Here is a 14,185-nt window from a genome sequence, read left to right as displayed (position 1 = left end):
GAAACAATCAATATGAAACAAGTATGTAGTGGTGAAGAATAACAGCTTTCAGATTAACTCTGCACTTACACAGCTCTTTCACGAGGACTCTGGATATAAATGTGCCCTTTCCTGGATCAATGACAACCTGAAAATGCCACTTGAAGATTCAGGATTTCATCATCCCAGCAGCTGGTCCATTTCTAATAAATGAATAAGTATCTTCCAAAACTTAGGAAGACACAGGTTATCAAATGCTACTCCTGGAGGATCAAAAGACTACACCTGACCCAAGTAAAGATCAGCTAAGGCTGCCTCCAGGTGAGTTACAGCCTCCAGCTCTGCATTTCATGGAAATTAATAACTGTGAAGGTACCAGGGAGACAGAGGAACCAAAGTTCTTTAATCAAGAATTGAAGTCAACTACCACACCCTCAAAACTTGGACATAAAGATTGTCAAAGAGAAAAAATAACTCATAGCATGGGAGCTACTTTTATCGCTTTATCTTCAATATTTACAGAGGCTGTGGAAGATTTTCTTCATAAAAGAAAATTGGCTAAGGCCAAGTCAGATTTTTTTTTTATGTCTTTGTCACCAGAGGAGAAGGACACCAGGCAAAATATGGCAAGTCAGTTTTGAGTTTCAGGAGTTAGGGCATGGTGCATGCAAAATGATCAAACTTCAGATCACAGATAAAATAAGCATGATGTAGAGACAGAAGTCATGCTAAGCCAAGGTTAAGAGAAACCAACATGATTGTTAACAAACAGACTTTTTTCAAACAAGCCTGCTGTATTTAGAGGCTTGCATCTCTGGGAAAAAAGTCTACTTGTTCTAAATCAAAGTTCTACATAGCATTTCATACTCATGCACTTGTCTGGATATCAGATATCCAGAAGCACTTTGGTAATTCTGCTGCTGTTTAGGGCCAAAAAGACAGAACATTTCCCTGCAAAAAATTCCAGGCTAAATTAAAAAAAAAGTCCAAACAGGTAAGAAATCCCAAAACAACATGAACATCACATTCAGTGACAGTAACATCATGTAATCTTTTCACTATGTCAGCAGTCACAAGTAAGTGACCCAACAATATACTTTATCTGCACAAAACAAGGCCATTAAGTGTAGAAAGGACGGAAGAAGCCAGAAGTCAAGCTTTATGCTCCCCTCAACTCCTCTTCCAAGCTGCATGCTTTAATGTAGAATGTTTAATTACTTGATTGCATACTATTTCTCCCAGAGCCCCCTGCTTCATTAGCATACAGGAAATGAGGAATCCATATTGTCCTTTTCTTTAAGTGGAAAATTCACCCCAACCTGTTACAGCTTGGCAGAGTTTCAAGTAATTAACAACAAGATGCTTTAAGAGTAATGTAAGCAGACATAAGTGATGGAGCTATTATCTGTGGGTAATAAAGGCTGAATGCACTGCCAAATATCAAATGGATCCAAGGTTCTTATCTATCTTTCATGATGGATTCTGATATAAGAAGAGATTTAAAACCTTAGAGTACTTGAAAATTCAATTTTAATAGGTTTTAAGAGCTCAATGAGTTCACAAACTAAACTCCTAATACTTTGAGGATATTTTGGGGGGGGGGAACCTATAAACAAAGCTACAATATGTCAATCTTCAATATAAACATCAAAGAAAGAAACTGTTAAGAACTGAAAAGAAAGAAACTGTATTTCCCTGAACCTCACAGATGAAAACTGGGAGGAGCTGTTGACATCCCTGAAGGCAGGGAGGTTCTGCAGAGAGACCTCAACAAACCAGAGACATGAGAGATCACCAACCATACGAAGCTGACAAAAGGCAAGTGCCAGAGTCTTCACCTGGGATGAGGCAGCCCTGGACGTGCGGACAGACCGGGGAATGAAAGGCTGGAATACAGTGCTGCATAAAGGGTCCTGGCTGATGACAAGTTGAACTTGAGTCAGCAGTGCCCTGGCAGCCAGGAGGGCCAACTCTGTCCTGGGGACATCGGGCACAGCACCATCAACTGGGAAAGGGAGGGGATTGTCCCACTCTGCTCTGCACTGGGGCAGCCTCACCTTGAGTGCTGGGGGCAGTTTTGGGTGCCATGATATAAAAAGGTCTTTAGCTAATAGAGAGTGCCCAACAGAGGACAATCAGGATGGTGAAGTGCCTTGAGGGGAAGCTGTATGAGGAGCAGCTGAGGTCATCTGGACTGTTAGCCAGGAGGAGACTGAGGGGAGACCTCATGGCAGTCATGACTTCATTTGGAGGACAAAAGGAGGGGCAGGCACTGATCTCTTTTCTGTGGTACCCAGTGACAGGACCTGAGGGAATGGCCTGAAGCTGTGTCAGGGGTGGTTTAGGTTGGATATCAGGAAAAGGTTCTTCACCAAGGGTGTGGCTGGGCACTGGAGCAGGCTCCCAGGGAAGTGGTCACAGCACCAACCCTGACAGAGTTCCAGAAGAGTCTGAACAATACTCTCAGGCACATGGTGTGACTTTTGGGGATAGTGCTGTGCAGGGCCAGGACTTAGACTTAACGATTCTTGTGGGTGTCTTCCAACTCAGCTGATTGTGTGATTCTGTGACTCTTTGCAGGTAATTCTCTATAGCTGAACATTTTTTTCTGAGGAACCTGTATCAAGAATTCCTATATTATAAGTAACTAGAACATAGACTGCTACAGCAGGAAGCACTGTTAGGGGGTCTGTTATAAATGCCATCTTGTAAATGAAGAAAAGAAAAAGTTGAAAATTGATATCAGCTCCTACCACTAGATTAGAATAGAATTCTACGGTCTACCATAGAATAGAATTCTATGGTCTGGAATGATCTTATAGATCATTCTATTTTCTACCAAAATAGAATCAAGCAACAGGTAACTGAACAATTAATTCAATGAAGTGAATTTATGCATTAGGCTGATGCAATTTAGTAATACCTATGCCACCTTGAGATAATTTTCCATCAAAATGTTAGAGAAAACATGTATGGATTGATTGCTGTAATTCAGGATGCATTTGCCTGAGATTAAAATAAGAAAAATAATATTTGCCATTTACAATCATGCATTCTTATAAACTTGCAACACAAATGATTTAGGCATTAGAAAGATAACAAGTGTCCATTGGCAGAAAATACGCAAACGTGCAAGAAGATTTCTATGTTTACTTTAACAATTACTTATTTTGTAAAATCTTTCAAATCTCATGCTAGAAGTCTGAAAGATCACACACAGACACATTATTAATAAACTTTGTCAGATCTGTAAAGTTCAACAGAGGTAACAATGACAGAGAAAGAAATTCATGGCAGGGAAAACCTTAAGCTATAAATGGTCAGTTATTTCCAGTCCCTAATCTGTACAACACACATGCAGCATTGCCTGCACAATGAGTGGTGGCAATAAATTCAATAGATGACTGGAGTAAAATGAGACCAATCAGTATTTCAAAACTGTTTCCAGCTTCACAGGGGTTAGTTCAGTTAATATTTTCTGAGTTTTATGAACCCATTTCTTGTCTTATTCTACTAGAAAGCGCATAGATTATTAAACTGTAATTCTCATTTACTAATGTAGTGCAAGAAAAACATTAATATGCAACTGAAACATCATTTAAAGAAGTGCATACTAAGTTCATGGACATTTCTATTAATACTTTCAAAGAAATCAGAAATGGGATACCTTTTAGCTAGATTTTCACCACCAAAATTAAATGCCTATACTCAAGTTGATTTTATTTGCCACAAAGATAGATTACTTGCAAAACTACCATTCACCAATAGTATTTTCCCATATTTCCTCAGAATCTTTGGAATGTAAAAATAATATTCCAAAATAAAATTAAATCCCACAAAAATAATAAACTAGCAAAAAACTCACCACTAAAATCATGCCAGGATATTAATTGTAATTAAATATATTTGATTAACATAGCCTTAACAATAATTAACATAAAATTTAAAATAACTTAAACCCCGTAACAATTGTAATAAAAATTAAATGTTTATATTAAATAATAATGCTAATAAAAGATTAGCTTGCTAGCAGCCATTTCCCCTAAAGACTTATATTTTACTTCACAATTAAATGGAATTTGTTTGTTAGAAAAATAAATTTTAAAAAAGGACATAAGATTTTCCAACACATACACATATTGTTAAAAAGCAAAATGAGGTAGCATTTATATGAATGTATGTTACATGGTTCTAGCTAAACATCTCATCTATTGATTTCATGATTTTTCTGTTTCAGATGCAATTAGTCATGCCAAGGCCATATCCTGGTAGGGAGCATGCCAGATTTACTACTCAGAAAGTTCAACAGAACTGTGGATGTAAAAGCACTGTACTTCCACAGGTTTAAGGCAACCATTCTTTCAGATTAAGATATGTCCCTCTAGTGCTCCTCCTTTAAGAACCCCAGAAGAGACTGCTGAAAAGACATCTGAAAAATTATCTCCATAAAGGAGACAATGTATGGTAAATCTGCCTTGCATCATCCTTATTTATGCTAGCTGTCAGCCCCTCCAATTTTGGGGTAGTAAAAGTGTAATATAGGAAACATAAAATTTGACATGGACAAGACACTATGTATCAAAACACAAAGGAAGATGGAGATGCCCTTTGAAAATAAAAATCTCTAACATATACATTCCATCAGGATTTAAATTTAATTTTTCTATTATTTCTTTTAATTGGGAATATAAAAGAATTGGACAATTATGGGGAGGTCTGCATCCCTGTGTGTTACAATACCACAAGGAGTTTGTGCCTTTGATAATGTAACCGTGCAGCTTTCTTGTGCAAATTAAGGCTGCAGATGTGCTTACCATAAAAATGCACCTCTCTAGATATATGACTTCCCTCTTTCTTCCCTCTGGTACCAGTGCATAAAATAACATAATGAATCTGGAAGCACAGTTTGATGTTATACTATACTGATGTATAAGATCTACTGCAACAGATTAACAGTTTTGGTTATAAATATGCAGCGCATGCACATCTTCCCTGAAACAGCTGAACCATGTGAACACAATGAGCATCAAGTTTGGCATAGACCAAGCATATTGTGGCTCAATTCTTTTTTCCTTTTACAGAATAACCTCCTTTAAGATTTCAAGGAATGTATTGTATTTTATCAAGGTTTTATGATGGATGGGAGTCAATCCACATTTACTTTGCCTGAACAAATTCTTACAGGCCTTAATTAGCTGAAGCAAAGCCTTATCTGATTTAATTAGACCACTAAGCTACTTTTGAAGGAAAATACCTATAGTAGAAAACAGATAGAAATTAAGGACATCAAAATAACATCAGTTGCAACATGGAACAGCATGGACATTGCACAGTTGTTTCCTTTTGTACAAAGGCTTCCAGTGAAAGAAGACAAAAATAGAGGCATGAAGCTCACACAAGATAGGTAATTTCATTTCATGCCACTTATAGGTTTCTTTAAAACTTTATTCATAGAAGCACTTTCCATTAGAATCATGCCTAACTGGGATGCCTGTAGTGCATTTTCCGTATTGGATTATATTTTTGGTCTGCAAATGTTATGTTTACACTTATTTTCATATTAAGCCCTGCCCGTTTAAAATAAAATAGCACTTCATCCTTAGAATCACCTTTTTCAGATTCCTACCTGAGAAAACTCAAACATTTCACATTAAAATATATATCAATAGTTCAAAGAGCTAAAACTAAGAAAATCTTGGAACCTGGGGAAAAAAAAAACAAACATGCTCTCGAACATTGAATTAATTACCATCTCCAGCAATCCACTGCTGTAACCTTCCTACCCAGCTTGATTCCCTCAAAGCAAAGTCAAAAAACCAGGAGACACTGCAATCAGATTTAAGATTCATACTCAGAATCATAGAATCACAGAATCATTTAGGTTGAGAAAGACATCAATCATCAAAGTCCAATCTTCGACTGAACATTCATCAACATTCATCATACATTGCACCAAGTATCACATCCAGTCACTTCCTGAACACTTCCAAGGATGGTGACTCCACCACTTCCCTGGGTAGCCCATTCCAATTCTTGACAACCTTTTCAGTGAATAAATTCTTCCTGATGTCCAGCCTCCCCTGGTACAGCTCACTCTTGTTTCCTCTTGTACTGCTGGTTGCCTGGCAGAAGAGACACCCCCAGCTGGCTACAACAGGCAGCCGAAGAGAGCAATAAAGTCTCTCCTGACTCTTCTCCAGGCTAAATATGCCCAGCTCCCTCAGCCATTTATTGTAGGACTTGTGCTCCAGACCGTTCATCAGCTCCACTGCCCTTCTCTGGACATTCTCCAGCACCTCAATACCTTCCTTCTAGTGATGGGCCCAGAACTAGACAGAGGATTCAGGTGTGGCCTCACCAGTGCAGAGAACAGAGAGTCAATAACCTCCCTGGTCTGGCTGGCCACACTATTTCTGATGCAAGCCAGTATGCCTGGGCACACCCTGGCTCTTGTACAGCTATTGGTGACCAACACTCCTAGGTCCCTTTCCTTGGGGCTCTTCCCCCCTGCCTGTAGTTGTTGTGACCAAAGTACAGGACCCAGCAATTCACCTTACTAAATCTCCTACAATTGGCCTTGAGCTATTACCAATCCAGCCTGTTCAGGTCCCTGTGCAAAGCCTTACTGCTCTGCAGCAGATCCATACCCCCAGCCCAACTTCGTGTCATCTGTGAACCTACTGAGGGTGCACTCAATCCCCTCATCCGGATCATCAGTAAAGATATTAAACAGGACTGGCCCTAATACTGAGCCCTGTGGAACATCACCAGGGCCTGGCTGCCAGCTGGATGCAGCACTTAGCTACTTAGCTTTGGACACCAGATATAAACTACCACAGTCTGCAAAGTCTCAGAGGGGGAAGGGCTAAATTATCAGAATGAGGGTGGGAAGGGGGAGAGAAGGAAGCCCAGCATTTTATTCCCATCACCATTGGAGAGGACACCATTCTTCTTTCCATGGAATATGTAATAAAATGTACATATGGAAGAAAAAAAATCCTTTTTCCATCCAAGCTAGTTTTAAAAGAAAAAAAAAACCAACTTGTAATGTACACTTCGTAAGAAATTACTAGTAAAACTTCATGAGAGGCATAAGAAGCACACTGATTACTAATGCTTAGATAAGTGCAGGTACCATACTCTGCATAAGTTATGATGTGGGGTACGTATTTCACAGCTTAATCATCTTTGGGTCTTATAAATTAAGTGTTACACAGTAAAACTATACCAAAGGGTTTCCTGGAGTTCTAAATGCTATTTAAAAATAATTCAATAAGAAAGCATCTAATGGGAGCAAGGGGCAAATGGGACAGGAGCCTTAACAATATTAACAGGTTTGTAGAAACAGCCACATCCACCCAAAAGCATAATCAAGTAAAGTGATAGCTATGTTATAATCATCAACACAGAAAGTCTCTCTGCATGCTAAGCCTTTGTACTCTGCACCAGATGTAAAATCTGGCTCCCCTTTTCTGGACTGTACATTTGTGTATGATTTGTTTTCTGTCCATGTGCAATCCAGCAGATTCACAAGAAGAAATTTAAACTTGGGGCATCATTAACTGTGTTCACTCCTGCAATGTTATCTTTTTTGTGACTTGCATTTCTCAAAAAAAAATTTTTAAGGCTTTACCTGAAGTGCATTTCAAAATAGACACTGAGATGTCAGTTAGCAAGGGCAGATGAAGTACCACCAAGATATTTGTCTTTATGACAGTATCTTGCCAATCTAAACCTGAACAATGCCACCCCACCATCTTTCTTGTTACTGTTTGGTATTAAAATAAAGCCTCCATGGTCTACTTCACACCACTTAACTGTCAGGAGTATGAATTACTGTAGCAGGTGGGCTAGTGTGGTTTTAAAAGCAATGTAATACAATCAACTGTACAATATCAGATTTCAAGAAACGCAAGAGACATCTAGAGCAGAGGCTGATCCTTAAGCAATCCTAATATTGGCATTAAAGTGTTCAAGATCCCACAGGGACTTTGACCTCGGGCTTTAATTGAAACTTTAAACAAAATATATTACCTATTTAATACAGCTGAGCTGGACTCTGGCCTTTGTAGTGCAAGTTGCCATGCCAAGCAAATTAATCTGTGTAACCTGAGCATGTACTTTTTAATTTACATCAAAGCAATATGGTATACAGAAAATAAATACCAAGCCAACCTTATACAGCTAGTTGAATAATTATTTTGATTCTAGTTTTAAAGTTTCAATTTTTAGTTGTTTTGGGTTCTCCTAAGGAAAAAAAATGAAAAGGTTTTGTTTTTTGGTACGAAGCCAGAGAAACATATGGTTTCCTTAGCTGAGTTGCTGCACACCTGGCAAAATAAATCACAGCAACAGGAGACCAAAATCTTCCCTGCAACTTTTTCATATGCACAAACTTAGAACATCTGATGCTGGTATTACAGTCCTGTCTTTTGTACCATGAAAAAAAAGCAAAGTCAAATGGATGCCTGCTTCTTGAGCCCCAATACTTCTTTTTCCCATTAAGAGGCAAGTTACAGAGTGTTTTAAAGGATGAGAGTCTGTCAAGAAGACTGACACACCAGAGGAATTAGTCACTGGGCCTGTCAGAGCAAAAGGCCAATAGAAGCAAGCACAGGAAAAGAAGTGTAACACAAACAGGGAAAGCAGCTGGTGTAAAGGCTTAGCACTGCTGGAGTGTTAATGCTACTGCAGTCAGAGTGCTGGAGTTCTAACCTGATTCAGTTTGGACAGTTCATCTCCTGTTTATTCTCTTTCAAGTAGGTCATGTACATCATACAGGAAAAAAAAAATTCCAAAAAATATTCAATTGCACAAATGAGTACTTATTAAAAATCAGAGGAAGCACTGTTTCCTTACATGACATGCCAACATGCAGCAATATGTGTGGAACTCAACCAAGCAAAGAGATTGCCAGAGACTGGGAATACAGTCATCACAGTAACAACCATAGCAGGTAATCATCAAACCGTGACTATTTTTGGATTTCATGATATGCTGTGAAGAGTTTTTCCACATTTAAGGAGATGGGGAAGAAAACTTCCTTCTGCTACTTCCCAAGCAGATGGGGAGTGCTCCCCAGTTTCTCCCTTTTCCTCCCCAGCAATGAGCACACAAGGAGTGGGGACAGCTCAGTCAGGTTTATGCAGTTGCAAGCGCATAAAACAGGACTGGCCTATTTCAGTTTCTCTAGTCTCCCTTTTAAAGGCAAGAAGTGGGCAGACAAGTTTATGTAATGTTGTTTATCAAAGAAAGTGTTATAGGGAATGTGTTTATAATTTTGTCTTGAACATGTAAACAGAAATAAACACTCCAGGCAGCCCTCTGATACTCAGTGACACCATATGAGCTGCAAAGCAGATGCACTCCTGATAATGGATGCAGTTGCCTTGTTCTCCTGTCACACACAAAGCAAAGAGATGACTGAAAAGGTTTTTAGGATTTATCTCACCCAAATCAAGCTACTAAGTCTAACTCAGTCATCTCAGCTCTTTTTAAAGGAGAAGTATGGCTGCAGGGATTATGTGTATAATCTTAAGTAGATGTCTAAATCAGAAGGTGCTTCATTACTCCCCAGAGGTACAGTTTTCCTTCCACACTATAAAGAATCATTGCTACCTAGCTCTGTCTTGTCATCTCAGGCAGGAGAGGCTAAATGCATCCATGTAGGCTTATGTAGACACATCCAGGACAGGTCTGAACACGTGAGTCCTGTTAATACAGCTGCATTGCATTCTATTCAAGTCACTACCCAACTTTGTGTAGCCTTTGCTACACACTTGAATTGCCTTTGCAGCATAACCTACAAGCAACACTTCAGCAACCACTGTGAAGCAAGTTCTGTCTTCCCTGCAAAAGCTGCCATCACAACAGCAACCAAAATACAAATATGAGCTACGTTAATGCTAAGTTGGAATTCTCAGAGCTCCACAAGGAGCTAAGGTACACACAGTTGACCATGTCTTGTTATCCCACCAGGACATCCATGAAGTGCTGGCAGCAGCCTAAAGGAAGCAGAAGCCAGAGTATGGGCTTGGGAGAGAAGGGAGGAAGTTTAGCAGGAGCCAGCCTGGGCAAAGGACTGAGCTAGTCTTTGTGGTTTTGTGAGTTAAAAAATGCAAAACCGAGGAACAGAGTGAACTTGGACATCACAGACTGTGCTTACAAAGGAAATTGAGAAAAGCCTCCTGAACCTAAAAAAACAACCAAAAAAAAGGAAAAATCTGGGGAAACTTATAGGTCATAGTGGTTTTAAAGGTAGCTTCTATTCACTGGAAAAGAAAAAGGGCAGCACAAGCCTGCTTTGCAATAGGACAAGCATTACATGCTAGAAACAGCACTGATTTATGTGTTCCAATTTTGTATTCTGAGGAACACTTTTATCAGAATCATGAAAAACATATCAACACTAAAGAGGGCAGTCAAACTTCAGAGAATTTGCTGAAGCACTGCAGTATTTCAGCAGTCACTATAGGACACCAATAGTAAGCAGAGGTTTGACTCACACAGAGGTGACTGTTGATATCACCACCAAATTGATCAGCAAATGCTGATAAATAAAACTGATAAAACAATTTCACTAAGACTGACAAAGAACAAAAGTATATGTAATAATCAATTAGTGTAATTTATGGATTTTAGCCATTGGCACCAATCTGGTAAAGCTTAGTGTTCAGGGAGAAGTAACTCTCCATTGAACTGTATGAACTGCTAAGAAAGTGTTTAGACTGACATTAGATACTTTGTCACTGTGGCAAGAGAACTACTTAATCTAGCATTTACATTTTTTAAACATACAGCATCAGTTACAACTACAATTTTACTTTTATCTGTGCCTCAGTAATTGTAAGGTATTAATCAAAGATGCCTTTCCTGAATAAGTAGTCAACAACTGTGTAAAAGCAATTGGTCTCAAGCAATACATTCCCTTGTATACAAGGCATTGATGGGGGGAACCACACCAAACCCCATATGCTTCCTGTTGATCCTAATTGTTTCCACAGATATTTTTAATTGCTCCACTTTCAACTACTTCAAAGTAAAGATTCTTACATTGTTTTCTATCCCAAACAAGAGAGTACTGGGCCAAACACTGAGGGTGCTTAGCAGAAACACATGAGCTTTGAGAGAGAATTCCACTTACAAGCATCTTGGGAACAATAAGAACCAGCCCTCTTGTTTTCAGATCTGAGTACTAGAAGTAATAATTCATATTATCTTCTTTCTTTTATCTGTTTAATGTATCCCACATAAAAATGCAATGAAGAATATGAGAAACTGAGGTTAAACAAGAAACACCTCACAGATAAATTGACAGTTTTTTGCAGTACTCAAAGGACTTCTAAAATTTTGAAGGACAAAATAATTGATCCTGTAAGAAAAATAAGAAGAATTCTCTCATTGATGTAGGCATCTAAACTATAGTATATCAGCTGGAAATAACTTTTTGGCACAACCTAAAAGAAAACTACAACTATTTCTGTGGGTCTGTTTGAAAACCTTGTTGGCTTACAAGTCATTTCAATATCTAAGACCCATACACAGGTGGGCACATGAGGCCTCCAAAGTAGTGTATGAGAGATTCTGGAGACCAAGAAAAATACTAAGCCAGGCATTCTAAATGTAGAACTGCTACAATGACACTCCTAAGGGCATCCAGTGTCTAACAGTCTCATCATTTACTGTACCTTATCCAGCACTGCAGTTGCTGGCATTTACGCTCTGAACCTAGTTTGGCTTGCACTGAAGGTAATTATTTTTGGGTTTTATTAGCTCATTAATTTGAGCACCTTTTACCGGGATAAGGTCTTTTGTTTCACCCTAACTCCTCAAATATCATTCTGAAGCCCTAACAATCACTTACCCATCATGTTATATAGGCTCTGTGGTGCAAACTGCCTCGGCATTTTCTGTATTGCTTCTTTGTAAACTGTAAGGGCCTCCTGAAAAGAAACACACAGTGGGAAAACACCAACTTAAAAAGCATCCTTTCGTATATAAAGTAAAACCAAACTATTTTCGTTCCCCAAATGAAAGATGCAGGGAAAACACATCAGCATCAAAAATGCCCCAGAAAGTACAAAATTTCTCCTTTTTTTACCTGAATTTTACCAAATTCAGTGAGACTTATAGACAAGAGATCAAGCTAGTTCTAATATTGCAATTTTTTTACAGGCAAAACTAAGAAGTACTTTTTTTTATACCTCTTAGTGACTGATGAGTTTATAAACATAAAATTTAATAGGCTGTGGAAGAATATGGGGTATTATTGATCTGCAGACAAAGGACATTCTGACGATTAACTACGCTAAGTGACCTAAAAATAAAGAAATCATTGTCTACTGCCAAATAATAACAAAGCATAGCCCTTACAACTGAAGCCTGCTCCACAGAACGGATGACATGCACTATGAAGTCAAGAAACCCAAAACTGGAATCCCTTTTCAAATATGCTGTTCCTTGAATTACCATTCATTCCCCACTTTGGATGCTGGCTGGTCAGTCTGTTTGCTCTGCATCAAACAGTCACAGCTTACAAAGGCTGCAAGAAAGCAGCCAAGAAGAAATATCAAGTTTTATATTCCTGAAAGCTCTTGTATCTTGCAGGTATTGAACTTCAACTCTATGCTCTATAAGCTGTGTAGACAACATGCTGCTGGTCTCTTCTCTGTATAGATGCATTAGCTGTCTGTATTTTAACCAATTAGTAACTCCATCTGACAGAGCTGGATGCAGCAGACAGATGACAGGGAATCTGTCCAGCTTCTGCATGCCTGATCTTAAACAGCTGACATAACTGTCATGGTCAAGAACACTTTACATGGATCAAAACCACTCACAACTCCTGTTCTGAAGTATGCCTGACAATGCCAAGAGAGAATTAACTTCTTTCAAATACTGCTAAAGGTCAAACCTCAAGTGAATGTCTAGTTTCAGTTAAGTTCATCAGGGAAAATGGAGAGGAATCACAACAGTCACAGTTGCATGTGTAAATGAGATGGGATGGCTTGGGTGCAGTTTATTGTTACATTAAAAATATCCAACCCACTTTAGCACTGAGGTCAAGTTATCTGAAAATAACACACAGTGGGATGTTTTTAATCACTGCTAAATTATTTCAACTGGGTCTTATTTTTAGAGACTTAAATGCAAGCATAATTGCACTTTTCCAGCTAAAGATGGACTTACTGTGTTTTGAATTATAATGCCTCTACACTTTAGGTCAACTGGCCTTTAATCAGGTTTAATCAGGCTTTATCCTTGCATACCAGCTACGGGTACAAAGCCAAAACCAATGAACTAACACATATCAGATGTGACCGCTGCTAATGTTGACTCTGATGTGAGAACATCACACTGCTAATTAACAGCATTACACCAGTGGCTGTAGAGAACAAATATTCTCTGTAGACAATGCTAATCTTGATCTGGTGAAATTCAACCAGTACATGTATGTGATATATTTTGAAAGTCTGGGTGGAAGCAGTATGTATTATTTGTATATCAAAGTTTTATGAATATATTATATACAAATCTGGAGTCTTACCTCATAGTGTCCTTGTTCATGAAAAAGTTTTCCTAAGTTATAAAGACAGCTGGTAACAGAGCTTTTGTGAGCATGAGGATCTTTCAGATTTTCATCAGGGATCTCTGAACACTTCACAAAAGTCCTCCTGGCTTCCTCTGTCTTCCCTTGGTTCATCAGGATGATACCAGTATTTAGATATGCAGCTGTGAAGAGGGAAGAATGCTTTATTTGAATGGAGTTCTATTATGCTTTATCTACTGTTTCAATTCTAAATAGTATCTGGTAGAGATCCCATGGTTTTCTAATTTGGTCTTTGAATAACACAGATGACTCACTGGTGTGAATGTGAACATGGAACATATGTGAATATATAAAAAGTAGAAGCTCAGAGACAAGGAAAGAAGGAGATGCCTATAAAGTAAGGAGGGAAGGAATCACTGGTTAGGCAGAGTGTTCCATTTAGTTCCTCTTTTTAGGACTGTATAAAGCATATAGCACCACTGTTTGAAGTGCTACCAAAAATATACATAAAAACATATATACATACAGAGACAATTAATACTGAAGGTACAAAATTCTCAGCCATCTCAAATAGCACCAGTTTAATTTGGAACCTGTTACTGGCAACACTTGAATGATTATTTGCCATTTTTCCCAGGCAAGAAAGAAAAAAATATT

The 14,185-nt window shown here is 38.5% G+C and overlaps 1 protein-coding gene across 1 annotated transcript in view; it reads right to left on the bottom strand.

Annotated features, from left to right (window-relative positions):
- Positions 1-14,185, bottom strand: part of TMTC2 (transmembrane O-mannosyltransferase targeting cadherins 2) — a 237,163-nt gene that overhangs the window by 58,623 nt on the left and 164,355 nt on the right. The window contains exons 10-11 of the mRNA XM_059472560.1: positions 13,526-13,710; positions 11,843-11,921 (exon numbers count right to left, since the gene is read on the bottom strand). Coding sequence (XP_059328543.1) covers positions 11,843-11,921; positions 13,526-13,710 — 264 coding nt within the window. The remainder of the gene's footprint in view (positions 1-11,842; positions 11,922-13,525; positions 13,711-14,185) is intronic.

Source organism: Ammospiza nelsoni, chromosome 5, assembly GCF_027579445.1.
Source record: "Ammospiza nelsoni isolate bAmmNel1 chromosome 5, bAmmNel1.pri, whole genome shotgun sequence".
Lineage (NCBI taxonomy): Eukaryota > Metazoa > Chordata > Aves > Passeriformes > Passerellidae > Ammospiza > Ammospiza nelsoni.
Note: the sequence above shows the minus strand (reverse complement) of the source record. Positions and strands in the feature narration are given on the sequence as shown.